The following is a 27707-nucleotide window of genomic DNA, read 5'->3' as shown; positions in this document are numbered from 1 at the left end:
CAAGTGCTTATTCAAACAGTGATATAATTACCTTGCTTCTTAACTCAGTTTTAGCTTTAGTGATATTGCAAAACTGTCCCGTCAAATAGGTAATAGTTCACTCTGAGAAGTGTTTTGCAAACAAAAGGCAGCTTAAAAAGCAAATCTGTTTGAATGTTGCTTAACGTCTTAAACTCATCAAAGGATATGAGAGCTAGGAGGGCTCCTTTAAAGGTCTGGTCACACAATCCACTTTACAAAAGCGAGTGCTGAGGGCTGAAAAGTTAACTTAGTTGCCCAATAACGCACAGCTGGCACTTAAACAGAGATGGGACCAGGCCCAGAATCTCCGGACTTCAAACCTAAGGTCCATACTTTCATCAAAAATTTCTCTTCCTCCCACACTTTTGACTTAGAAATTTCCATTATCAAGAGCAATATATATTTGTTTTAGAATTGCTAGAACACTTCCTCCTGAAATCTGTGCCACAGAAACATTTGACAAGATATTTTGCCAGTTATTTGCACAACATACACTATCTGAAAACATTTTCTCAAACATTTCAGTCACTGCCACAACAAATATTTGCTACATTAGCTACAGTCTATATAAAATAGTTAAATAATTTTAAAGATAAAAGCCTATCCTGTTTGACTACTGTTTTATCCTGTGTTCTGTAATGCTATATAATCTCTTGCCCGAGATTTCAGCGGTCCATCCGGTATTCCTTCCGACCGTGCAAAACCGACAGGACCAGAGGCATACATCCACTTCTCCCTCTGCAATATTGCCCAGGGCTACGCTTAAGTAATTCAAATACTGGAAATTGCGGAGAGGAAGAAGAACCTTTTTAAGTAAAACCAACACTGGTAAAGACATTTTTAACAAAATAGCATCTGTAGCTACAAAAATCACAATTAAAAAGAATCTTAAAGAAAATATTTGTCACGCAAAAAGTCACACCAAATGCTTGTCTAATCATCATAACCTAAAGTTAAACAAGTGTTACTCTACAAGGCAAGCGCTCAGAGGTAAAGAGGCATTATTCACCAGGAAATAAAATATCATAGAAAAAAGTAGAGTTTTCTTTCAGTTTCAAAAGTTTCGGTTAACACACACACACACAAAACTGAGGAGGCATAAAGTGTGAAGGAAACAACAGACTGAGGTAAACTTTACATGAATGTCCCTTGAAAAGCAAATTTCAGAATATAAAAGGCCTTACAAAGAACTCAAAGAAGATGTTGTTGTCCACGTACTGGTACTCAAAGAAGACGTAACCTGACTTCTTAAGGTGCACAGCGTAGATCAGAGACACGGTGCAGTCATCGCGGTTCGACTCCACGTAATTCCCACGAGGGATCCAAGAAGAGCTGCGGAAACAAAACCGAGAGGTATTTCACGTCAACATTCGGAAACCTCTTCTGTTTGCAAGTTACCTAACGCAGATTCAAAAAAAGTTCCATCAGCAAGGCACAGCAGGGAAGACTAGAAGCCTTCCCCGAACTCCAAGGCCAACACCATTATGGGAAAAGGTTCATTTCTTTCTGGCACATGACTTCCTAAATTTTGGTAAGATCGATTTGCTATGAACCTGCTATTTTTCACCAAAAATGTGATCACTAAAGAGACAATCCCTAATTCTACTAGTCTTGGGTGGAATTATTCTCTCAAATAACACCTGAAATTCTATGTATTAACACATACACATGGCAGCGGGGGGAAAGAGGTTCCTGGATATGAGAGAAGAAATAGTTGTAGAAAAAGCCCACTTAAAATGAACCTAAAAAGATAGAAAGCAGGATGACAGCTAAGGGGAGGAGGAAGGTAGGGGGCGGAGGGATTGAGCAAAAAGAAAGAAGGACTCATGGACATGGACAACGGTGCAGTGATTGGGGTGGGGGGTATAAGAGGACTTAATGGTAATGGAAAAAATACAATTTAAAAAAAAAGAAAACTAAACATAGTATAGATCATAGTTTCATAACATTAAAAGTCTGGAATTTTTATCTAAAAAAACAAGATGAAAAATTAAGAAAATACACTGGTGAACAAAATTTGGGTTGTAAAATTAACCATAAATTAATACTTAGAATTAACCTAATAATGAGTTATGTGTCGAATTTTAGGGCCAAAAAATTCCAACCAAACTGTATGATAACACAAATTAACATAATTCTCTTCAGATTTAACTTTTTATCTAGATAATAAGAGTGAGATTTTGGTAAATTCTTTCCTTTTTTCTACCAAAAAACAATCTAAATAAGAGACTAAGACCTCCACATCCCAGCCTGACTGACTGGTACTGGATTCGCCCTTTCTCTTTAACCGTCTACTAAGCTGAATGAAATGCATAAGCCACTTTCAGGCACTGACAATAGGTAGTACAGGACTGAGATTCCTGAGAGCAGGAAAACAGATGAGGTAGAGCCCAACTTGACCTTGGCCTCATTCCTCAGGACACTTCCCAAACCATGACACTGGGAGATGGCACCCAAGCAAAGCACAGGGGTCTCACTGAGCTGAGGAGCAGAAATGAGTGCTTGGGGCAGCTGAAAACGCTGGAATTGAGAGGCAGGAGAATCAGAGAAGACAGTGGCTGCAGGTGCTGGGCTTGGGGCTGGAATGAGGATGCAGGCCAAGCAGCCACTGCAAAGCTGAGGCATAATCAGAAAGGTCACTTCAATGGGAGTCATTGGAGCTCAAATCCAGCCAGGGAGGAAAAAACTTGATAACCTATTAGACAGGCACTTAAAATTCCAGAATTGCCACACCTTATAAAGGCCACACCCTAGAGCAGGTGTCAGCAAACTTTTTCATCAAGGGCCAGAGAGTAAATACTTTTGGCATGCAGACAATCTGTCTCTTGCAATACTTAACTCTGCCACTATAGCTCCAAAGCAGCCATAGACAATACATGAATAATGGGTGCTGCTGTGTTCCAATATGACTTAATTTGCAAAAACGGAGGGAGGGCTCACAGGACTAGTTTTGCCAACTCCTGCCCTAGAGTAAAGGTAATGACCTAGAACTAAGTGTGAAACCAATACAGATCCACCCTAAAAAATAATAAAATCAGACCTGATGAGATAAAGGTGCTCTTCCAGTAAACAAACTGCCTGCCAGAACAAAATTCAACACCCTTTGAGTGAAAAAAACAATCTACTTTCCCTACATCTTGATGTTTACATTCCTAATGCCCAGGATCAAATCAAATTTACTAGACAGGCAAAGAAATGAGAAAATCTGACCCTTAATTGAGAAAAAAGACATTCCAAAGAAACAGATAAGTAATTAAGACAGCTCTTACAAATAAAATCAACATTAAATAAGAGATAAACACAGTGAGTACATCCTATGTCTAAAAAATATTCTTTAAAAATGAGGCCAAACTAAAAATAAATAAATGTTTTAGATAAATAAAAGCTGTTAGAATTTTTGAGCAGCAAATCTATAAAAAATAATAAAGGAAATTTTATAGACTGAGAAAATAATACTAGTTGAGCATCCAATCTATATACAAATGAGGGGAAAGAAGGAAGGAGGCAGGGAACATATCTTTTAGCAGAGGTGAATATGTTCCAGCCTCCTTAGCTCATGGGACAACGTTGGAGCTCCTTGTCAGAAGGTAGTCAGAGGCCCAAAGTTTAATAACACAGCCATGGGAAAGGAAATGTTAGATAGTCAATGCAAGAGAATGGAAAGGATTACAGACCAAAGATAAACATTTTGCTTTGTTTTTTTCAAAATACTTTCACATTCCTCCATCAGGGTCATAGGCAAAGCTAATAGTCTATTAGAAGTAGAAATTGTTTTTGAAAAAAGAAAAAAAGAAGTAGAAATTAAGCAAATGAGCTTTCCACTTCACATATCCGACCCACTCTCTCTCATAGAAAATAATCAAGTGTCTAAATGAAGGCCACACAGTCTTCCTTTCAAAAGGGAAAAGAAAAAAATCTGAAACTATCCATTAAAAATCAGAGAAGGGTTTGTAGATACACCACTGGCTTACGTGTAGTTATACAAATATTATTAGAAAATTAATTTGTTTTTATAATAGCTTTATCACATTTTGGCATATGGTACCTACTATGTCCTGAGAACAATTATTTCAACTTCATGAAAGTTAAGCTACATTATTTGTAACGACTGTCCAAAAAATATGATTCTTTGTCATTAGTTTATCTATAATCCCAATCAATACCGAGATTATCCTCAACTTCTTTTTAGAAAAGAGCAACTACACCCGTCTCAACTGTGCAGTCAAGATCCAAAGGTTCCTTTGGGTTCTTACTTGTTACAGCCGTCTGGCCTGGTGTCGGAAGGGCCAACCACAGTGTCCATGAATGTTGCAACGTTGGAAAATCCTGCAGGCAACTCATCCCATTCATCAAATTTGATGCCACTGCCCAAGGAGTAGGTGCCTTCACCACACTTACTGCATACCTGGTTCTTCATCTCTAGATACTCTCCAGAAGCACAGGAGAAAGCTGGGAGACAGAAGAATGTATAACCCGTTAGTCACCAGGCTCCCCATCAATGTCCTCCCTTTCACACTGTCACCAGAATTATTTTTACAAAACTCTGTTCGTGTCACACCTGATTAAAGCTTTCCAGAGTCTCCCTTATCACTACTTGCACTTCAGAATCTGGCCCCAACCTGTTTATCAGCCTCATCCCTTGCCCCAGGCTTTTCCAAGCATAAGAAAATTCATATCATTATGAAAATATTTCATCCTCTTTCATATTACTGTGGTCTTCTTTCTCCAGAGATGCTGACCAACCCACCTACTCTATTTGGAAAACTCTCATTCCTAACTCAGAAATGATCCTCTTTATAACAGACCTCCCTGCCCCAACCAACCAGGCAGTTGGTTTTGCCTCCCTCTGTGCCCCTACAATACTCTTCTCATCATACAGCCATTAAAGAAACATGTGTGTGTGTGTGTGTGTGTGTGCAAAGAGAGAGAGAGAAAGAGAAAGAGAGAGAGAAACATAGACACAGACATAGACACAGAAAGGAATACCACTTATCGGTTGATGTGAGGCTTTGAGCTTCCAGAAAACAAGGATCATTATTTTTGGATTCGTAATTGTAGCTGTCAAGTACTAAGTCCAAATAAAAGGTAGATGCAATAAGTAAACAAGTATCTCCACTCTGGAACCATGAGCCTTCTTTTTTTTCAATCCTTACCACTCCAACCTAGTCATTTCCAGAACCTACATCTTATTACCTATGTCAAGTTTTCTGCTAATTCCGAGAACTGTGCCCAGAAAGCATGGACAATGTGACTAGTAGTTGACAAAGTTACGGAAAAGAAGGTAGTGCTGCTGCTCAGTTATTACTCATTCAATAAATGCAAAGCTATGTCCCCTGAGTGCGTGGCTCTGCGTTCAATGTGGTATTACGGACTCAATCGTGGCAAAGGGCTTCTAATCCTTTAATCAGGATATCATAGAAACAAGAACAAAATAAAACCTTCAAATTATCCGGAGAAGGAAAACAAATCTCCCACCAGAGAGCAAAGCAGAAAAGCCTCACATTTACGTTGATTCTCCTTTTAGAAAACATTTGGAAACTTACCAAAAAAATAAAAACATGCTAATTTTGAAAAACTAGAACAAAAAAGCTAAACCCACACTCATCTACTTAACCACTAAATAAATACAATAAGATTTTTTTCAGAAAAGCTTAAGATGCTATACAATGAACTAATTCTGAGATCAGCACCCCCAAATTTGTAAAATATCAGAAAATAAGGAAAGGTCAGGCACAGAATATTGCATGCTGGCTACAAGGTCAAAATAGGGCACCAGGTTGTACTCCTTGCCAAGTCTGTGACCTTGAGTGAGTTACTTCACTTCTTCAGGCCTCAGTTCTTACCTCTGAAAAATGAGATAATCATAGTATTGCCTCATACAGCTATACTGAGAAAATAAAATATAAAGTAGTTAGCATAGTGCCTAGCATTTAATAAACGCTCACCACATGTAATTATTATCACTACCAGTACTTGCAACAGAGAAGCACAGTCATGAATTTTCTTTAATTTTACTTTCTACGGTTTGTAGGTCTTCTAGTAAACTGATAATATAAACCAAGAGCTAATGTTACACTAAATCAAGGATCTGCACACTAGAGCCCACACGCCAAATCCAGCCACCTGCCTGAGTTTGTAAATAAACTTTTATTGAAACACACTCATAGCCATTCATTTACACATTCGTTTTACACCATAACGGCAGAGTCAAATAGTTGTGACAGAGACTACATTGACTGCTAAGCTGAAAATATTTACTTTCTGATAAAATAAAGTTATCTTGAAGGTACAGTTTAGTGTCCAAAATTGAACTTTTAATAACAAGTGATATTTTATGACAAGTTGTTATAGGGGACTCTAGAAGCTAAAAAGGAGTCGGTTGTGTTTGTGTTATTTCAGGGTTCATTGCCCTGTTGAAATAATTAAGAGCATCCCCAACTCTTTCAGGGGTGTTTCCTTGCCTAAGACCAGAAGGAGAACTGAGAAAGTTGAAAGCGAGGTACCAAGTATTTATTACAGAGTCCATCCCTCCTGTGTGCAGTAGTTGTGCAAAGTTGTGAACACCAGTGAATCCCGAACCATTGCTCCCAGGGAAACGGAGGGTTAGGCTCCTGCAAACCTCTGGTCAATATCTTTGTTAACAGATTAATACATAACCTTGTTTTATGTGTGTTTCAGTTTAAAAACATCTTACTTTATATATTGTTGATTGATTAACATTGAATTTCTGGCCAAGAGCACCACAACTCATGCTTGAATGAAGCTTATTTGACACATCTATTTTCTCCACAGGGTGCAGCCCAGCCTTCTCGTACTGAGGTCACTAACCAGCACTTCAGTCCTATTTTAAACAGTAAAATCACCAACGAAAAGCACAGCAACACAAAAATCATAGTATTAACTGGACAGTGAAAGGACCCTTGTTGATAATACAAGGAATGAAATAAGAAGGCAGAATGTCACCTTGCTCAACCTCAGTTGGTACCAAGTGGGCAGGTGACTCAAATTTTCACTGCTCTGCACAAATCTACAAATAACTGTGGAAGTATTATGTGTATTGATTTAGGGGTTACAAATAAAATGTATAAAGTAGGTGAATTTGCAAATATGGAATCCATAAGTAATGCAGACTGATGTGTTCATAACAGACTTGAGCAGGAGGAAATACGATGCCTATTGACCAAATGAGAAAACTGAGGAACCGTACATTTAAGTAACCTGTTTAGAAAGGTACCAAGTTAACAAATAGCAAAGCTGATATTTCAACTTAGCTCTGTCTGATTCTAAAGCTGGTGTCCCAAGAAAATTCAGTTCAAACAATTATTATAACCAATGCAAAAGGACAAGCAAATTCCAAACGAATTCATTATTGTATTTGACACCATTCTTCATTTCCTGTCTTGAACTGCTAAACAATGTTCACGTGGCTCACAAAGCAATAGCCACTCCCAACCCTCAGATTTCTTGTGGAGTTTTTAATATATCATACCCAAAACACATATTTGTGAACTATTGTAGCAAGTTACTAACTTCCATAACTCTCAATGCCCTTGCCTGTAAAATAATATCTATTTCCAAGTGTTGTCTTGAGAATAAATTAAATATACCACATAAAGCATTTAGCAGTGGGCCTGGCATAAAGCACATGACAAATGTTAGCCACAGTTTTGAATAACACAATTCAGGGGCCAAGAACAATGAGAATTCTGCCACTGGATTGAGGATTTCACCTCTCCTCAGAATAATTACACAAAGTTATCGAGTGAGTCTAGGGACTGTCATAACACAAGGAGCTGAAGACTGTGAAGTGTTTTTTTTATTTTAATCATTTGTTAGTCCTCAGTCTTTTCTTTCCATCGGAATTCAGCTCTCCAGCCACATGCCAAAGGAACCCTAGGACCACGCGTTCTTGTTAAACACAACTCACTCCCTGAGGTTGTATCAGCACCGCACTGTTAACCTCTTTGGGCGGTCACCAACAACGACCAGCTTTTCCTTTTCTGATATCGTCCCTCTAAGCCACATCCACTTTCTACTTCAACATTGCTTTCTTGGTCTTCAGTTTTTAGTGGGATTTTAAAGGTTTTTATAATCTTTGGGACTGTACACTTTTCATTCAAATTTATTTCAAATTTATTGATTTACAACATAGGGCCCTTTCAACAAAAGCAGGATGGTAAACAGTTATTATAAATGGGCGTTGTAACTGTTGTAAATGTGAGTTGACTATGTTTAACTTGAACACTTAGTCATTTCTGAAATAAACATTATTTTTCTTCAACAACCTTGAAATCCTAGAGTAACCGAATGGAAGATAAGCAAACTCCAAAGTTCTGATATGAGAACAGAAAGCCTTTATTTGTATAAGGTCACACACTACACACTACTTAATAGAGTTCTTAATCTGGGGTTTCATAATATTTATCCAATCATCCAACTTCTTCAAGTCTAAACTATAACCAAGAAGTCATGTGCTAAATTTGGTGTTCTTTTTCAAGGCTTTATGCTTCTTCCTTTTTGCCATCTATTTCTGTAACAGGGAATTTAGTAAAGGTTAAAATATGCAGGTATGAAGAATTGGATATGGAAAAAAGCCAGTTATAATCATCTGTCACCAACTTGCAAATGGCTGGGATGACCCTCTGTGCCTCCATTCACATTCCAATGAGAATACCACTTCTCTTCCTCCCTCATAGGATGGCTTACAGTCCAATGAGATACTGAAAACTGCTCAGAAAGTAAAAAGTGAGGGGAAAATCTAAAGCATTAACAGGATTGTATAACCACCCAGTATAACGTGCCAAGTAATGGTTATTAAACTAAATCATTTATATGCTGATTATCACCTAAAATTTATGCCTAACTATAAAAATATCTATCTTTACTCTTTTACCTCATGCTTTGAAAGGTGACTGCTATCAATTACATTTATTCATAATTCATCCATTTTCTGCTTAACTCAAGGTTATTACTGAAATATGTTTTCTAAACTGTGAAACAATAATAATAAATAGTACTAAAGGATATTTAATCCACTTGTGTAATAGGAAGATGAATTAGTGACCCTATTCAATCTCATTATAGGTAGGTATAGGGATATCACACTATATTACATTCATTCAAAAGATATTTCTGGAGTACCTAATATTTGCTAGGCAAACAAGGCTATTTTGGCGAATAAGAAACAGTCCCTTCTGCCACAGATCTTCTATTCTAGTCTAGTCTAGTCTAGAATTATCTTCCTCAAAATAGATCACATTTACATTTCACTGAGCTACAATTCACTGTAAAATATACCTTATCTTTTAAACTTTTGGTTACATAAGAAATAATAATTACATACATTTTTGAGAAAACAATTAATTAAATCAATTCCAGAATTAAGACAACTGGAATTAGAGTATTCCAATTGTTTAGTTTCATGTAAATAAGATACATAAGATTAAAGCTGTCGGCATTGTTATTACTGACTACACAAGAATACTCTATAACCATTATTATTTAGTGCCATTAGTGGTCATGTAAACAGGGAAAATAATGCAGTGTTTGGGCCTCAAAGCTGCCAATTTTACCTTCATTAATCACTTAGCCAATTCAATTATTATTATCACACAATTGAAACTTCAACTGCCTGCCATGATTCTTCTCACAGAAAAGAAAATGCAGGTAGGAATGGCATCTAAGAGACACTGAACGCCATACTGAATCTCAGCTCTTCCTCCCTCACTGCTAGTGATGAGGAGAACACTTGACCACCAACTTTTTAAGCTCTTATTTGTGAAATTCCTAGAAAAGAAAAAAAATAGCTTTTATCTCTCACTTTACAAAAATAAGTGAGACAGAGAGACTCCAAAACAGTCCTATAATAAAACGTTATGTCTTGCTGAAGTTCTTAATCACATTAAGTACTCTACTAAAATTTACATATTTCACAAGTTATGGAATCTGAGGCATGATTTGGTCATAGAATAAATAAATCATGATATATAATAACACTTAAAACTACCAGAATGAACAAAAGGAACTTTTCGGATTGCCTGGTACCACTCTTCCCATTACGGATCCCAAGGTTGCTCAGCTCTGTGACCTTGAGCAAGTTTTCTGCAGTCGCTCCGGGCAAACTCTCCATCCAATAGACTTCCATGAACCCCCACCCAGGACTCTACCTTATAAATAGGCTCCTTGCAGTACCACGAAACCAGAAGATTTTATTATGATTAAGCTAAGAAAAACCCACTGTCCTTATCTGAAGTGAAAAAGAATAGCATTTTTAAAAATTCTGCTTAGATGTCAAAAAACATAAGTTCTAGTTCCATCAGTCCTGCTTAGTCACATGAGGTACCATACAAGCTGCCGTGTGAACTCTGAACAGGCAAAACCAAACTGTTAGAACCAAGTTCCTAAGGCCCAACCCTGTCAATAACAATCTAGTTTTTCATTACGACTTGGGAGTGAAGTTGTAGGCCACAGAGATATGAAGTTTAAGATCAGATTTGTGAAGTTCTTCGACAGGGAAGGAAGACAAATAATTTCACCTCTCATTTTATAAAAATGAAATCAAGGCAGGAGACATACAAAAGGGTACATTAAGGCCAGTTCTGACTAATGTTCTCTAATTCACTGTTCTCTGAAACAAATATTTAGCGAAAGTATTGCCTCTATGTCTCTGAAAGTGAATTCTCACATTTAACGTCCTTTCCAATGAATGGGTAGGACTACCCATTCCATCAGGTAGGACTGTATAGTCATCACTGCGCTTCCCAGAGAGAACTCATCAGCCAGAAGGTATTCCCCACCCCACTCTGCTTTAAAAAAATTAACGTACTTAGTTTCTTGGCAGGAAAACTGATCAGCAAATTCTAACTAAGGTAGTTTTTACCTTTAAAAATAATATAAATGTATTTGACTGTGGCTTCTTGACTTCAGTGTTTGATGGGAGAGGAGATCAATTCCAGTTCACATGGCATCAATGACAAAGGGTTTATAGGGAAAAAAATACAACGGTGAAGGTTAGGGGAAGGAAACTGGTTAGAGTATTTGATGAGGTCACCAGTGAATTCGGAACAATACATCTGTGAAATTAGTTTTCTCTACTTTCAATTATGTCCTAACACTGATTCTTATCCTCCTGAACTCTCCCTCTTAGAAAGTGTCAGTCACCCTCTACTGCCTGGTAGTCTCTCTGCCCTTGATTCTACAGTTTTCAGGGCTGAGTTCTCTCATCTCCTGATAAAACGCTTTTTTTCAGAGCAGCTCTCTCAAGCATAGCTCCCATCAAACACTACTGATGAAAAGCCTGATTGGGAGCTGTTCTTTTAACGGTCTCATTTGTCCCTGCCTTTCACCCACTGCTCGTGTGTTGCTGAGCAGATTTAACTTCAACACTCTGCACACCTGGAACTTGATGCATTGACATCCAGACTAAACCTACTGAGGACAGTGTTTCTGCCCTTTTACATATAAAATGAATTTTACAAATCTGATTAGATCTCTGTGTTTCATGCACAGAACAGAAACGCTGAAGTCAGTCTCTAATTTGAGGACACCAAAGGCATTCCATCAACAAATATCCCAGTGTTTGGAGCTTTCTTAGGAGTCATGAGAGGGTTAGAGCTCCTCTCCTCTATGAAGAGTAAAATAGGACTCTGTTTTCAATTAAGAATTTCTATAGTTGAAAAAAATCAATATTTTTCTAATACATGTTAAATAAAAAGCATTATATATATATACATATATATGTATATGTATGTATATCCAATGCCCACAATTTCCTAGACACAGAAAGAAAATGCTAACTTTTCATTGTTTATGATGATATAACTACAAATATGCCCTAAATTCTGAATGTTGTTCTCTTACCTTTCAGAAAAATATACACAATTAAGAATAAAATCTCCTAGACATGAAAAAGCTGAAGGAGTTCATCACCACCAAACCAATACTACAAGAAATGTTAAATGTACATTTTTTAAGAAGAAAAACTTTAAGAATATGAATAAGAAAATATCGCAAAGGAAAATGTTCTCACTGACAAAAGCAAACACATTATAAAAGTAGTGGATCAACCAACACTTAATCTAGTACAAAGGTTAAAAGGCCAAAGTAGGGAGATCGTATGTAATCACAACAGAAAATTAAGAGATACACAAACAAAAGAAGTAAAGAACAATGACAAAACATAATATAGAGGGGTGGGTAAAAATGGTAGTAATTTCAGAATGTGTCCTAGCTTAAACAACCATCAACTTTAAAAGAGACTGCTATAAACACAGCTTGGTGTATAGGAAGAACATGGTAACCACAAACCAAAACTATAGGAGAGAGCTACAAGGAAAAAAAAAAGAAAAGAAATCCACACACAACACTACAGAAAGCCACCGACCTACAAGAGGAGAGGGCAAGAGAATAAGAAAAAAAAATAGAGAACTACAAAAATAATCAGAAAACAATTAATAAAGTTGCAATAACTACACAGCTATCAATAATTACTCTAAATGACGTGGATTAAAGGCTCCAATCAGAACACAAATGGATAAAGATGCTGTGGTGCACACACACAATGGGGTACGACTCAGCCATAGGAAGGAAGAAATCTTATCATTTTCGACAGCATGGATGCATCTAGAGGCTGCTATGCTAAGTGAAGTACGTCAGACAGAGAAAGACAAATACTGTATGATTTTATTTATATTTGGGATCTGAAAGACAAAATACATGAACAAGTGAAACAAAATCAAACAGAGACGCAGAGAACAAACTGATGGCTGCCAGATGAGATGCGGGTTGAGAGTCTGGGTGAAAAGGGTGAAGGGATTTAGAAGTTCAAACACACAGTTACAGAACAGTCACAGGGACCTGAAGTACAGCTTAGGGAATCTAGTCAACATGATAACCACCTGTGGTGTCAGGTGCGTGGAAGACTTAGCTGGGGCATCACTTCATAAGTTACATAAATGTCTAACCAGTGTGCTGTACACCTGAAACTGATATAATATTGCATGCCAACTGTGATTTAAAAGTTTATTTAAAAATAAACAAGTGAGAAAAAAAGGAATAAAATCTACAAAGAGATCATTAATCAACTAAAATGGCCTACGAAGCAATATGTCTGGGCCTTTAGATGACATGTTTTTAAAAATCCATTCACCTCTTTGGGATATTAGTTTGCATGACATTTCTGTCAAGAAGTAAATGTTAGGAGGGCCCGGCTGCCTCAAGAAGGACACTAGCACTTGTTGAATGTACACTGTAGTGTATTCCAAAGAGGCAGAGCATGGACCCCGGGAATCAGGCTGCCTGGGTTCAAATCCCCGTTCTGCCTCTGACTATCTGTATGAGGTAACGGGAGTCCCTACTTCATCAGTTTGTGGGGATGACTAAATGAATTTGAGCAAATACGTGTAAAGCATTTGCAGTTGTGCCTTGTGTATAGCAAGACTGGCTGTTGTAATTTTTCATTATTATCATTACTATTAAGTTGTTTTATTGTATAATTACGGTTCCAGGCACTGTAGATTGTATTTATCGCCTCCTTTAGGGCCCTAAAACACCTGTGAATGGCTGTCTCCAGGTCAAATCCTTGGTGTGACGCACAGGAACCTGTGAGATTTGCCAGAACCTCTGTCCCCTCGCGCATCCTTCCTGAAAGCTGGCCACTGCAGATCTCACAGAGCACCCAGGGAAACCCAGTGTAGCCCCTAATCTGCACCTCTTCCCGGGTGTCCTTGCCTTCAGGGTTCACCTCACAGACACTCGGAAAGGTACCATGTATGACCCATGTAAGTGTGGCCTTTAACCCAACTCAACTCAGAGTCATGATGCAATTTTTCACACGAGCACAGGGCACAGATAATTTTCCGCGGTCCTTCAGTCTGAACTTCAGACTTACCCCTGCTGCACTGTGAGTTTCTCTTGACCCCTTCTGAGGAGAAGTCACCCCTCCCTCCTGAATAACAATACCCCAGGTATTTATACCTATCGTGCACTTTGCCCCTATACTATAAATAATTTATTTACCCATCTGCTCCCATATTAGAATGAAAGGTCCTGGAAGAGTGGAATCTTTTTTTTTTCATTTGTTTCTGGATTCCTATTGTCAAGAATATAGGAATACTCAATAAATATCTGTTCAGTGAACAAATTAAATAGCTAATAAATAGCTCAATAAATAGCTGTGGACAAAATAAATTTCCCAAGACATGCACGTCAGCTGCAGACCTGGGGTTTGATCCCAGGTATACACCACACCTGGCCACCAACCGTGGGAGGCCTGCAACTGGACACGGATGCAGTGATGCTGCAGCTGGCCTTGTAGAGCAGAGAAATTGTATCAAAAGAGTTAAACCATAGTATAAATAACATATAAAAATTTACTAAGTTAGCTAGGCATGTGTGCTTAAATCTGTGTTTTCCAAAATCAATACCTGCAAAAATTAGCTAAAGAGGCCTGACTACACACTGGATAAAAGAGTCCTATAATAAAATTCATCTGGGCCTGCCGGGTAGCTCAGTTGGTCAGAGCGTTGTCCTGATACACCAAGGTTGCTGGTTCCATCCCCGGTCAGGGCACATATAGGAATCAACCAATAAATATACATAAATGAGTAAAACAACAAATCGACGTTTCCCCCTCTCTCTTTTTTCTCTCTTCAAAATCATTAAACAAACATTCAAAATAAATAAACAATAAAATACACTTGGGAAATCTAGGTAAAACAGAATGCACTTAACAAACACTGCATATTCTACACATGTTTATTAAGTTTTTCAGAGATTTGAATTTGAAAACATGCACTGCATCCCTCCATGAAGAAAATACAGCATTACTATTTTCCAGACTTACTGGTATTTTGCCACAGAAAACCTGACACACGCTTCTTGTTTGGCATTATGCCATGGAACAGACTGAGAGTGTGACATCTGATTGCCAGTCAGTGCCAGGGTGCTCGAGTTGCCCAACTGCACCTGCTACTGCACAACCCCTACACAAACGAGGCAAGCTCTGTGCTGACCCCGGGGGGAAAGCCTACCTCTGAAAGAGCTATGGTCCCAAGAACTGTAACTTTAAATTGTATTTTATAAATACCCCAAAAGCCTAAACCAACTCTCTTTCCATGAGAATTCTTCCCCTTTCAACTCCAAACTGAAACCCAAAATCTATGGATTTAAACTATCACCATTTCCTCTCAGTCCTCAAGACCCATGGAATGTGGGTTACAACTATAGATTTGAGAGAAACAATGAAAAAAGAAAAATAGCTTATTCAAGATTTTTTTCTAATCTGAATACAGCATTTTTTGACCCAAGAAAACCAAACATGAGAAGTTTATATAAATACTGAAGTATAAGAATAAACAATGTCCACAAACTATGACTGATTTGATGCTAACATGGAATTACAGCTCTCTTTAAGTACACATCCCCAACTAGAAAATGTGTTAAGACTGTACTTGAAGTCACAGACAGAGAAATATTTAAAGGAGCAAGCCGGAGAAGATATATACTCCCAAAAGAAAGAGATATCTCTTGTTTATTTCCCCCTCAGTGTTCTCCACTTGTCTGAAAATATGTGAGGAGATACAAAAAGGAATTCTTCCCCAACTCCTAGCAGCCAGGCTTTTATTCCTAAGGGTAGGTTTGAAACAAAAGTCCCTTTCTCTAGTGCGTGGGGGTAACAGGGTGGGGGGGAGACAAAGAAAAAGAGAGGGGTGGGAGGGAAGGGGGGAGAGAGGGGAGAGGAGAATTTCATAGTGACTATTTTTTTGATGATGTGAGAATGTCAAGGGGACCGTAGAGGGCCAAGGAAAGATTTTAGAAACTCTTATGCAAGATGGAAGGGACCCGACAGTGGAAAAGGGGTGGAATTGGGACCGTGGTTATATCCCCTCGTTCTGGAAAAGGACAAAGAGCATTGTAGCTCAGCAATGGCATGCTATTTGCAAGCTGTGCCTGGGAGATGCCAAGACTTCAAATGGTGGGTGAAGCCCACAGAAACAAGACTTAGGACCAGGGCTGGAAGCAGCAGCAAAGCCCCTGGTTGGTAAGCCTGTAGCAGCACAGAGAAGGACAGGCATGGACTCAGTTTGGTGGCTGGCCCAGAGCAGCGCGGCCTACGAGACTGAGGAGCTCTGCACAGCAAAGGGGAGAGGAGGACAATGGGGACCAGTGTCAGTTAATACCCAGAGGCCTCTCTATCCCGTATCATGAGGCCTGTGAGCTTCAAATCATGTACACCTCAGGATTCTAGCACAACAAAACTAATAACTGACTTCTCATCCACTTCACTGAGGAGGCTTCAGCCAAATTTTACATAACTTTTTAAAAATAAAGACACAATATAAGTTGTCCACCAACTTTCTGATAAATACTTAAGCTGCTGCATGGACGTTCCTATTATGCCTTTCCTAAGTAAAGCCCTTCTCTATTGCTTCTACCCAATTATATTTTGATGAACCTATAGCAATTTCAACAGAGGCTAAAATCTGGGTTTGACTTCATTGAGGGACATTAGAATCTGGAGAAAGTATGTCCCATACAACCATTGCCCTAAATATTTTTCATTTAAAGTTGCCACATTCCATTTTTTAAGCCTTCTTTTACATGGCCCAGCCACTGAGCCATATAATCGTGGCATAACTGCCGAGTCTAACATAGCGGGGCCTCACCCACCATCCCAGGTCTTGGCATCTCAGGTGTGACTTTCACGTAGCACGCTATTCCTGAACGACAATTTACCCTCTTTTATCCTCGAAGCCCAACAGTTTCTCATATCTGCCCCTGAAGATGTCCACCAACAGAGCTTCACATCCCCACATGGGACTTGGGGAGCTCCTCCAGCTGTCCTCTTCGTGTGGTTATCTAACTCTGGGGGTAAGAGACAGCCCCTGGAATCAGACGGGTCTGCATTTAAGTCCAAGATCTGTCACATTCCGACTGAGTTTTCTCCTCAGTTACATGGAAACACTGACAATAGACTGTTGAGAGGATACGACAGGATAATGTTAGAAAGCTCTAGGCACAGTTTACCATTACATGAGAAATGGTAGCTATTATTAGCGATAGAAACCCAAACCACTGAAGGCATGTTCAGTTATTACCCTAACTGCCTTCCAGCAGTACTTTAATGACTGCCGATGTGGTAAGTGCCATGTTTAAAGTTATGAATTAGCTGAGCCTCTAAGTTACTTGGATCTATTAAGTTTCTTGGGAGCTTTAAGATAACTTGCCTTTACTATACCAAGAACAAGTGCGTTATCAGAGGCCACAGCTTCCAGAGCAATGTAAGGATACTTGCAGAAACACAGAGTCCACAGAAATAACACCTGCTTGAGTGTGGTTGGTAGGGTAATAATATGGGTGGAATAATGTATAGTTTTAATTTGAACATTTTACCTAAAATGGCATATGGTGTGCTTGAGCGTGATATCATTACATTATAGAATTAGATGCTTATGATTTTGTAATAAAAGATTGTTAATAAAAAGGGCACATTATTTGTGTTGGACACTATACTTGCAAATTCAGATTTCAGACAAAATGCCAAGTTAAAAAATGTCCCATCCACCTCATAAGTATGTTCATATTTAAGGTTTAATTTTTAAAGTAAGCAGTATCATTTTTAAAGTCATAACTAACAGTGACTTGATAATTAGAGTTTTTAGAAAAATTCTTGTTGGACTGTCAGATTTATAATATTAACTATGGGAGATTACAGTAAATAATGGGCAAAAAATGTCCCTGGCAACATTCAAATAGAAATAATGTCTATTCCGGCATCAATTGTATAACAGGCTTTTTAATACTTGGCCAATAAATTTAATCAGGGGTAGTGTTTAATAACTAGCTCCCAAGGGAATGGAGACCTCTTTTTGCAGTGTTTCCATTTTCCATGGCATAAAATACCCCACCATGACCCACTTCAAACTAATGCCCGCTCTCAAAAGCCAGCACCAACACATCACCTAGTTATGGAGTAGTATTCACAATGGTTAGGTAGTTCACCTCAGTGGGGTAGTTCATTGTACATGGGAACCAAGGAATTAGCTCACAAGTAAGAATATAGATAAATGTTATACTAGTTTTCTAGAAAGGAGACTGAAGCAAATTTACAACGAGCCGATACCATAGGTTTTATTCATGATCCTTCCTCACAGAGCTGGTCCTCTCTGCGCAAGGGGATGCATACAGCCCAGTCTTATATCATCTTCCTCTATACTGACCCCACTGTTCTTTTAAGAGTCTTGCCAGACTGAACTCTTCACCTGGATAGGGGTTCTCAGGTGCTCTCTGTATTCACTTAAAATCATCCACCAAGAAATAATGGTTTTCTCCCCTAATTTTCTTCCTAAGACTATTGCATCTTCCCACCTCCCTTTTTTCAGTAAACGTACCGTCCATGCTAATACTCCCCCGGTGAGGAACAGAGACACGTTCTCTATGAACAGGAAGGAAGTAACTATCGTTCAATCACTTGCTTCTCTACTTTCATTTGGGAACAAAAGAACTAAGCTTTTAGGAATACCATTTGGAAAACTGTAGAAAAACGAAAATAACTCCTTGCCTTACTCCAGCTTTGAACTCCAGGCTACCCCTAAACTGTTTCACTGCAGGAACCTGTGACTCACCAAACAAAAGGACTGAAAGAGTAGAGCTTAAAAGTGAAAATAAATATAATGACATATTTCTGTTCACTCAAAATGTTGTACTTCCAACCTGCTTAATTGCACAAAGACAAGCTATTGAATGTGATAGTCATCAATTCTACAATCTCTATGTAGTTTACATTAAAAAGGAAAACTATATTATTTCTATGTCTAAAATCACGAAATCCATTGCTAGATAAAAGTGCTGTCGATAGATGTTGGTAAATGTACTTAATGCTGCTGAACTCTACACTTAAAAATGGTTAACATGATGAATTTTACATTATATGTATTTTACCAAAAATTTTAAAACCTTTTAGAAATTTAAATTAAAAAGAGAAATCTATTAAAGAGACATTCTGTCACTCTATCCTCAGAATTTCAAGTAAATACTACACCCTTTCCCTATACCCTCACCAACAAATAAGTCAGAGAAAGACAAACATCATATGATTTCACTTACTTGTGGAATCTAAAAAACAAAAAATGAAAAACAAAACAAAACAGAAACAGACTCATAGATACAGAGAACAAACTGATGATTGCTGGGGGGGAGGGGGGAGGGGGATGAGTGGAAAAGGTGTAGGGGAGTAAGAGGCACAAACTTTCAGTTATAAAATACATAAGCCCCAGGGATGTAGTGTACAGCACAGGGAATGTGGTCAGTAACATCATCATAACTGCGTACGGTGACAGATGGGTACCAGACATACCGTGATGATTATGTCATAAGGTGCATACATGTAGAATTACTGTGTTGCACACCTGAAACTAATACAGTATGGTTATTAAAAGAAATAGAAAAAGACAGTATACCAGATTTTTTTAATAAATAAATAAAACATCCTTTAACATTGCCTGTGTCACATTACAGATTTCAGACACAGGGGCACTGAGCGTTGAAAAAGGATGTCTTGGCTCTGCCAGCATTAAAGCTCCTTTTTTCAAAGGTCTCCTATTCATTATACTTGACTTCACAGGCAAATACAAAGTGGGAAACAAATGGCCCCAGAGCCGCACGTACTGCACTCTTTGCCTCTCACTGGGTCGGGCAGGCCCGAGCAGTCCGCGGCAGGGTTCGGAATGGCGACTCTCCACCTGGAGCCACTGCTGTCACATTCTGTGTATTCAAAGTGGTAATCTTTCTGCAAACAATCACAAAAACAGTCTTTGTTAGAGCCAGTGTTGAAGGGACAGCTGTGCTTTCTCCATCATCCCAAACCTGCCTACAAGCCTGATTCCAAGCTGTACTCTCTGCTGGACTTTCCTTCTTCCCCCATTGGAGCCACCCCAAGCAGTTTTTGCATCTAAAATGCATCATGCCAGGCACCGAGTAGGCACTGAGGATGTGACGAGGGACAGGACAGTCAACGCTTTCAAGTTGTGTCCCTTGCCTTTAGTCCCACCCACCCCAAAAAGGCTACAGCACATTTCCCTATTTCTTTTGCAGACTTTGGAGCTCTAAATAATTGGTAGAGAAGAGTATTTGAGCAGAATAATACTAGGAAAGTGAATGCTGTCACTGTCCCAAGTTTTTCAAAGAAAAAAATAAGAGACCCATTCCCATTGATCTAATTCTTACTGTTTAAAATTTAACAGAGGTGTAATAATTAATCATCCAAATGTTAGTAACAGACTACCAGTTTTTTTAAGCAGCTCCCCCAGGCTCAAGACATATGCACCCCAGCAGGGTGCCTATGTGTCAATCACAGACTATAAAATAGACATTTATAATAATTGTCAAATTAAGACCAACCCACTTGTCTTTGGCCTTTGATTGCTTTGAAATTTTCACAGTGTCCTCCACTGGCCAGGGAATACTACACATGAGATGCCTGAGCTTAGAGGAACCGGGACAAAATGCCATTGGAACACTGGGAGAATGGGAGAAGTTCTAAGTCCTCCCCAAGATACTTTCAGTTCAAGATCCTGTTTATTCAGTTCACTATCTTGGATGTGGCTATTCTGCTTCATCTGTTCTATTTGCCTCCCTTACTGTATCAGTGACAGGAGAGAACAGAAATGGCAAGTCACATCATCATTCGGAAAATCAAGTGTGGGAGGCAAGAAGGTGTCTGGGTGTGGGCGTCTGTCCACATGGCAAGAATGCCAGTCAAGAAATGGGGGCTGGAATCAGAAAGGTCTGGGTGTGAATTCACTTCCCATTCCTCCAAATACAACCTATATGATAGTGGGCAAGCTGCTTACTTCTCAAAGCATTTGCTTTTTCATTAGTAAAATTGGAATAATAATATTTGCTATCCTACATGGTTGTTGTGGAAATTAGTTGAGATAATGCATGTAAATGGCAGGCATGTTAGGCTACACTGAGTTAGCATTTGATTAACGGTGTAATTATTATCCTTACTAACGACAATAGGGATAGCGGATGATCTATAGAAAGGAGATAGTTCGTGGTGATATGATAAGGCACAAACCACTGGGTTTCTGTTGCCCCTTCTTCAATTTCTGCATATACATAAAATAAAATGAGAAGGGATTATAAATTAGACAAGGCGGAATTATGAGGCTTGAGGCAAAGGTCTTTATGCTGCACTCATACCCTCCCCCAGAAAGAAAATTTCACATACCCTCCAGGCAATCATCTCTGAATATTATTCTTCCCACTCAAATCTCTGACAAAGTTTGGCAAGAGATAATTTGAGATTATGTCTTTTGATAAGTGCCTGGATCTCAACTATGCTTTACTGTCAATAAAGTCAAATATGCCGACATAAAACAACCCATAAAAGCAGCCAGTGGGAAAGGCTTCCTAGAGGGAAGAAGGGAGGAGGAAGAGAAGAAGGCAGGAAGGGGAGGAAAGGATGGGGGGAAACAATAAAAGTTCACTGAATTTGACTGCATACAAGTATTGAACACAAAAGTCATCCAAAGTCATAACCTAAAGTAAAAAATAAACGACAAAACAACAAACTGGTAAAGAATAACACAGAACAAAAGTTAATTAACTTAAGAATACTGGGTTTCTAGTAATTGATAAGGAAAAGGACAAATAATTGCTTGGAAATCCAGTCAAAGAATGCAAGCAATTCATTAAAGAACAATACAAATGGTCAAAGAATATACAAAAAATGTCAAACCTTGTCAAAGAAATAAAAATAATAATTTTCATCAAGTTGGTACAATATTTAAAATACTTTTTTAAAAATTCTCTATCTACACAATGCAGTAAAATGAGCACTTGTGTGCTTCCAATGAAAGTGTAAAGAGGTGCAGGCTTTCTGGAGAGAAGTTTGTCGATGTGAACCAAGAGCTTTAAAGTGTTCAAAATTTTGAACCCCAAAACTCACTTCTAGCATCTAATTTAAGGGGGAAAAATGTTTAATGTGGTCAGTGATTTATGTGCAAAACTGCTCATCGTAACTTTGGAATAGTTAGGGAGAGCATACTTAATAGTTGATCAGTAAGGAGCCTTGCATTTACATTATTTATCTGGTATATTTCATATGTTTTTACAGCATTAAATACCTGTAACAATTATGCAAAGAAGAGCTGTTCATACAGTTTCCACTGTTCAACTGAAACTCCACTTGGATAAATAATTCACCCAGAGATACCCAGCCAGTAAGGAGCACAGCTGAGAGCAGAAACCAAGTCTTCTGTTTATTTACAAGCATTTTCAGTTTGCATAATGCCATTATGCTTAAACTAAAAGGTGAGTGTTTTAAAATAGAAGTAGTAAAAGTTTCTAATATAAAAGCCTGATAGCCACAGAAATCTAACAGCAGTCATAAAGCTATCTCATATTCAGTATACAGATAAGGGAAATGATTTGGTTCCTCCCCACCTCTGTATTAGGTTTCTGCGGCTGCTGCAACCAGTTACCACACATTTAGCCACCTTAGACTATAATTTATCCTCTCACAGTTCTGGAGGCAAGATGTCCAAACTCAGCCTCACTGGACCGAAATCAAGGTGTCACCAGGCGGTACTCCCTCTACAGGCTGGAGGGTGAATATGCCCCTTGCCGCCTCCAGCTTCTGGCGGCTGCTGCATTTATTGGCTTAAGGATGCATCGCTCTGTGTTGTGCCTCTGGGTAGAAACGAGAAGGTCACACTGCCTTCTCATCTTATTTTCCTCTGTCTCATTCTTAAAAGGACATTTGTGTTTGCATTTAGGGATTATTTAGATGGTAAAGAATAACTTCTCCATCTCATGATCCTTAACTTAGTCACATCTCCTTTCTTTTTCCATAAGAAATAACAATTAGGTTTCAGGGATGAGGACACGCATATCATTTTAAGGGGAAGTCATTATTCAGCCTATCACAGTCCACCTCCTGGACCCAAAGATTCACGTTCTTCCCACATTCAAAATACATTCACCATATCCCATGGTCCCCTAAGTCTCAACCCATTCAGCATCAACTAAAAATCCAAAACCTCATCTACATCTCATCAGCTTAAAAGCCCCAAATCTTATCAATTGAATTAGATGATTGGCTGTGGAAGACTATGTTTATCATCCATACCAAAGCAAAATTTCTCTCATTTGTGTTACCTGCTTACACAATACAATGGTTTTGGACATCAATAACAATATAGGCTTTTTCTACTGTGCTCCTCACTTTTTCCTGAGCCCTCACTGAAGGAGTCTTTGACATCGTATTTCTACCAACAGACTGTTCTTGGCACTCCAGACTCTTTCTATCATGTGTTTTAAAATTCTTCCAGCTTCTGTTCATTCACCAATTCCAAAGCCACTTTCACTTTTGGGTATTTGTTACCGCAGCTCCCCACTTCCAGGTCATAAAATCTGAATTAGTTTTCCTACAGCTGCTGTAACACATTACCACAAATTTAGCAGTTTAAGACAACAGAAATGTATTCTTGCACAATTCTGGAGACCAGAAGTCCGAAGTCGGTATCACTGAGCATGAGCCGGGCCATGCTCCCACTGGAGGCTCTAGAGGAGAATCCATTCCTTGTCTCTTCCAGCTTCCGGTGGCTACCAGCATTTGTTGGCTTGTGGCTACATCATTCCACTCTCTGCCTCTGTGAACACCCTGCTTTCTTCCTCCTTCCCTTGTGATTGCATCTAGGGGCCACCCAGATAATCTCCCGTCTCAAGATTCTTATTCATGTCTTCAAAGCCCTGTTTGGTTTAATAAGGTAACATTCACAGGTTCCAGGGATTAGAATTGGAATATTTGGAGGGGAGGTTAAGGGATCATTATTCACAACCTACCACAATCTGCTGTTGTAGAATAGCTGTAACCATCCACGCACTTGCATAACTTCTCTTCTTCCCAGTTATTTGTATTAGGAAGCCTTTCCTGTCTCCAGATCCCACTGAGAAGATCCTGGCCCTCATATGTGAAGTTCAGGTAATTGGTTATCATGCTTGCAAAATAATGATGCTGACAAGTCTGGCATGAATTTCAAATGAAGCAAGGCCTCTGAATAAAACAGGTAAGCTCAAGAAATCTCTTCACCACTGCCTCTGTGATATTCAGGTTGCCAGTTACGAGATGAAAACAGCAACAACAACAGAAAAGGTATAGTATTGTGTTTCCTGGTTTAATGATGGATGTTATATGCCAATTAATTTTCCTAAGATTCTTTATCCTATCTGCCCCTTCTAGATTACCCTTGAATTCTAAAGGGCCACATATATTGTTATGTTACAAAGTTCTTAGGATTTCAGCAGTAAGCTTTAACATGTTTATTTATAATTATAAAATACTTAAATTCAAACCTATTTCATGCATAAAGCAGCACATAGGGTCAGGGATTTAGAATGTGGAATAAAACCAAGCCAGATAGGTTTTATTTTAAATTATATAATAGGGTATTTCATTTGGGCTTGTAACAAATACTTTTTAAAAGTCTCTTTCTGAAAGCAACTCTTAAATCCATGGCAAAAATTTAAGAAATAGTGTGATATGGTAAAATCACAAAACATAAAATATATGCACCAAAAATATTCTGCATGGCATTCAAGGTACTGAATGGAGACAATTACAGCATGTAAGTTTTCAGATTTACAGATAACACCCCGAAATTCTAGCCGCAGACCCAAGTAAACATTGAGTGCTCAACTGATCCCTTGTCAATGAGACTTTTCTGGGTGGTAAGGAGCAATTACAGAGAAAAGGTAAAAAATTTTCTCATGCAAATATAAAATCCCTATAGTTGAAAGATTTTATTTAAGTCATTAAGTAGCAAGTCAATCAGTAAGAAGGTACCTCCAATTCAAAGAGGATTTCAAAGAACATGCATAAGCAGACAATCCAGAAAGTGAAATGAATTAACTTAGCGATGCAGAACTGGTAAATATCCACAGCAGGATAATCAGTGGCACTCCGAAGAATAACATGCCTTTTCATTGCTACGGACAAGAATCATTTGGATTCTTATTGGTTTCTTTTTTTAATATATTTTATTTATTATGCTATTACAGTTGTCCCATTTTCCCCTCTCTATTCCCTTCCAACCTGAACACCCCCTCCCACCCTCATTCCTCCCCTTCCCCTAGTTCATGTCCATGGGTCGTACACATAAGTTCTTTGGCTTGGCTTCTACATTTCCTGTACTATTCTTATTGGTTTCTTACAAGTCACAATGTTATGAAATAGTTCAAAGATAAGGAAAGATGCAGGCCCCCACAGAAACTGAAAATTCAGACAGGGGCACTAAACAGGACACCCAGTTACCTTTTCTGCCTATGTCAATGTGTTCCCAATCTTTCCTGGCAAAGAGGGAAATTCCTGACAATTTTTCCTGCATTTCAGGGCTTCTAACAGTTTACCACCAAACATATTGCTATGAGTCAGAGCACACTCTAAACTACAGAATATCCACTCACAAGCCACATTCTCCAAATTGTAAGCTGGAGGAAGTGGTTGGCCCTACCCCACTCAAAAGATGGCAGTTATTTAGACACATCCGCAAATCACAGAAAGCTGGGGCATAAAGACACTGCCCCAAGTAACAAAATGATGGAATTCCCTGAAAACGTTACACTGTAAATATGTGGGAACCAGGAAACAACCCAAAGAGTAATAGAGAAAAATTACTCCTCAACACCAAACACTTACAGAAGACTATCCCTCAACAGAAATCATGGTACACACACACGCACACGCACGCACGTACGCACACGCTCATGTTCTCATGCCAACCAAAACAGGTGTAGGCACCAACCCTCAAGTAACAGAAACTCAAATTGTGTTGTCCTATGCCTAAAACACAAAATGTCATTATACACCCAAATAAATACTGGATGCCCACAGGACCCCCTGACAAAAATGCTCTCCTTAACCCATCTTTCCTCAGGCTCCTCTGAACTCTCTTCCTGATGAATCCTTGACTTCTGGGCTTCCATGTTCATCTTTGCATCACCCAGTTTTAGCAAGAACCCTGTCACGTCGGTTTAGCAGAATTCCCACGTACCCCTGATGTTTCCTCTTAGTCATTTTCCATCCACTGACACTCACCCTACTCCCTGCCTATAAGTCTCCGCTTGCCCATGCTACGCAGTAACTGAGCCCAGTTCCACACTGAGATCTCTTTTCCCCCCTTGCAATAGTTCCTGAATAAAATCTGTTTTTACCACTGGAACTACTGACCAGCTCTGTTTCCTCTGAAACCCCCAAACACAAAGGTCATTTACACTGTGAAAGACTCATGGTACTCACAGAAAACCTGGGGTGTCACCTCCCAGTTATGACAGTTGTTATAGTTTAACTACATATAGACTAGAAATGTTTCAAATAAAGCATGTATATAAAAATAATATGCATATATAGTTGGATATCTTGACATACTGACAATTCACATATATTGTTTTTTATATACTGACATGAATATATATCATATATAATGACTTAGGCATATAGCAATATATAGTGTTCTATATATTAACATTAACATATATCAGTCTTTACTATGCAGCACTTAATTATTAAACAAGTACTATGGCCTAAGCACAATGGGGGAAATGTAAAATAAATATAGCACATAGTCCCTGCCCTCAATAAGTTTATGATTTTGTTGCAGTAGATAGGACACAAACACACAACATAGAATTTTAGAAGGAACTATAAAGATTAAGGGCTCCAATGTAAAAGTGTGTTATCACAAGTCAGTGTGCAAGTAAAAACTATCTGGGAAAAATAACCGATAAAAATCCCTTAAACTCTCCCATAAAGTGCAACGTTGCACCACTTCTCAATACACTCATCGCAGCCAATTTTTCCCGAAGCCCCTATCAGACACCAATTACTTAGCACCCAAATGGCTTGCATTTTAAAGGCCATGTCTTCTAGAAAACAAGTAAAAAGTGACCTCCTATGATTATATTTCAGAGTCAGAAGAACTGCTGTGAGCTGGAACTGCTCTGAAAGACAGGCAGTGTTTGTGACTGTTCTAGTGCTTACCAGTTCCTTCGTAAACAGTAGATTTGACAGGGCGCAAGGAAGAGTGAGATCCAGCCTGGAGATAGCATGCCTAAAGAGACTCAGTGAAATATGTTAGCCTAAGGATGGGTAGAGAAGTGAGTGAGTTAGTGAGCTAATGAAAAAACAAACAAATGAACAAAGCTGCCTGGCCTTCCGTACTCTGAGATTTGTTCAGGTCAGCGGCCCACCAATGAAAACATCAGCTTCCTGGTGCTCCCTGCCTGTCCTCTTCAGTCAATTGAGAGATGACCGAAGTTCATGATAAAGACCCAGTAGATGACCACAAGTTCTAGTACAGAATCAAAAGCAGTAGAGGTGGGAGAAGACCTCTGGCCTCAATAAAGAAAAACACTGCTGATACCTAAGAAAAGAGACACAGAGAGAAGGGACAGAAAGAAGCCAATGTAATTTCTTTCCTTTATATACGGCTCCTTCTCTTTGAATATTGATGTGAAATGTTGAGAACAGCGTAGCCTTGTATATGATGAGACTGCAGTTCCTCTGGGGAAAAGGTCCTCGAGTGTAAGTGTTCAGCAGAGTGCTGGCACCCTTGTTTGAGAACTCGAGGCAGCAAGCAGGAAGACGGTAAGATCCTGAGACTACAGTGCACAGCACCGCTACT

The 27707-nt window shown here is 38.8% G+C and overlaps 1 protein-coding gene across 2 annotated transcripts in view; it reads right to left on the bottom strand.

Moving 5' to 3' along the window:
* The window catches only part of ELAPOR2 (endosome-lysosome associated apoptosis and autophagy regulator family member 2), a 172623-nt gene that overhangs the window by 72812 nt on the left and 72104 nt on the right, over positions 1–27707 (bottom strand). The window contains exons 2-4 of one of the 2 annotated variants that reach the window (XM_024557609.3): positions 19687–19807; positions 4275–4470; positions 1206–1353 (exon numbers count right to left, since the gene is read on the bottom strand). In XM_024557609.3, coding sequence (XP_024413377.2) covers positions 1206–1353; positions 4275–4470; positions 19687–19807 — 465 coding nt within the window. The remainder of the gene's footprint in view (positions 1–1205; positions 1354–4274; positions 4471–19686; positions 19808–27707) is intronic. The other variant, XM_053927017.1, reaches the window with a different exon arrangement.

The sequence above is a fragment of the Desmodus rotundus genome, chromosome 6 (genome assembly GCF_022682495.2).
Source record: "Desmodus rotundus isolate HL8 chromosome 6, HLdesRot8A.1, whole genome shotgun sequence".
Taxonomy (NCBI): domain Eukaryota; kingdom Metazoa; phylum Chordata; class Mammalia; order Chiroptera; family Phyllostomidae; genus Desmodus; species Desmodus rotundus.
The sequence above is the reverse complement of the archived record's forward strand: the minus strand, read 5'-3'. Positions and strand labels throughout refer to the sequence as shown.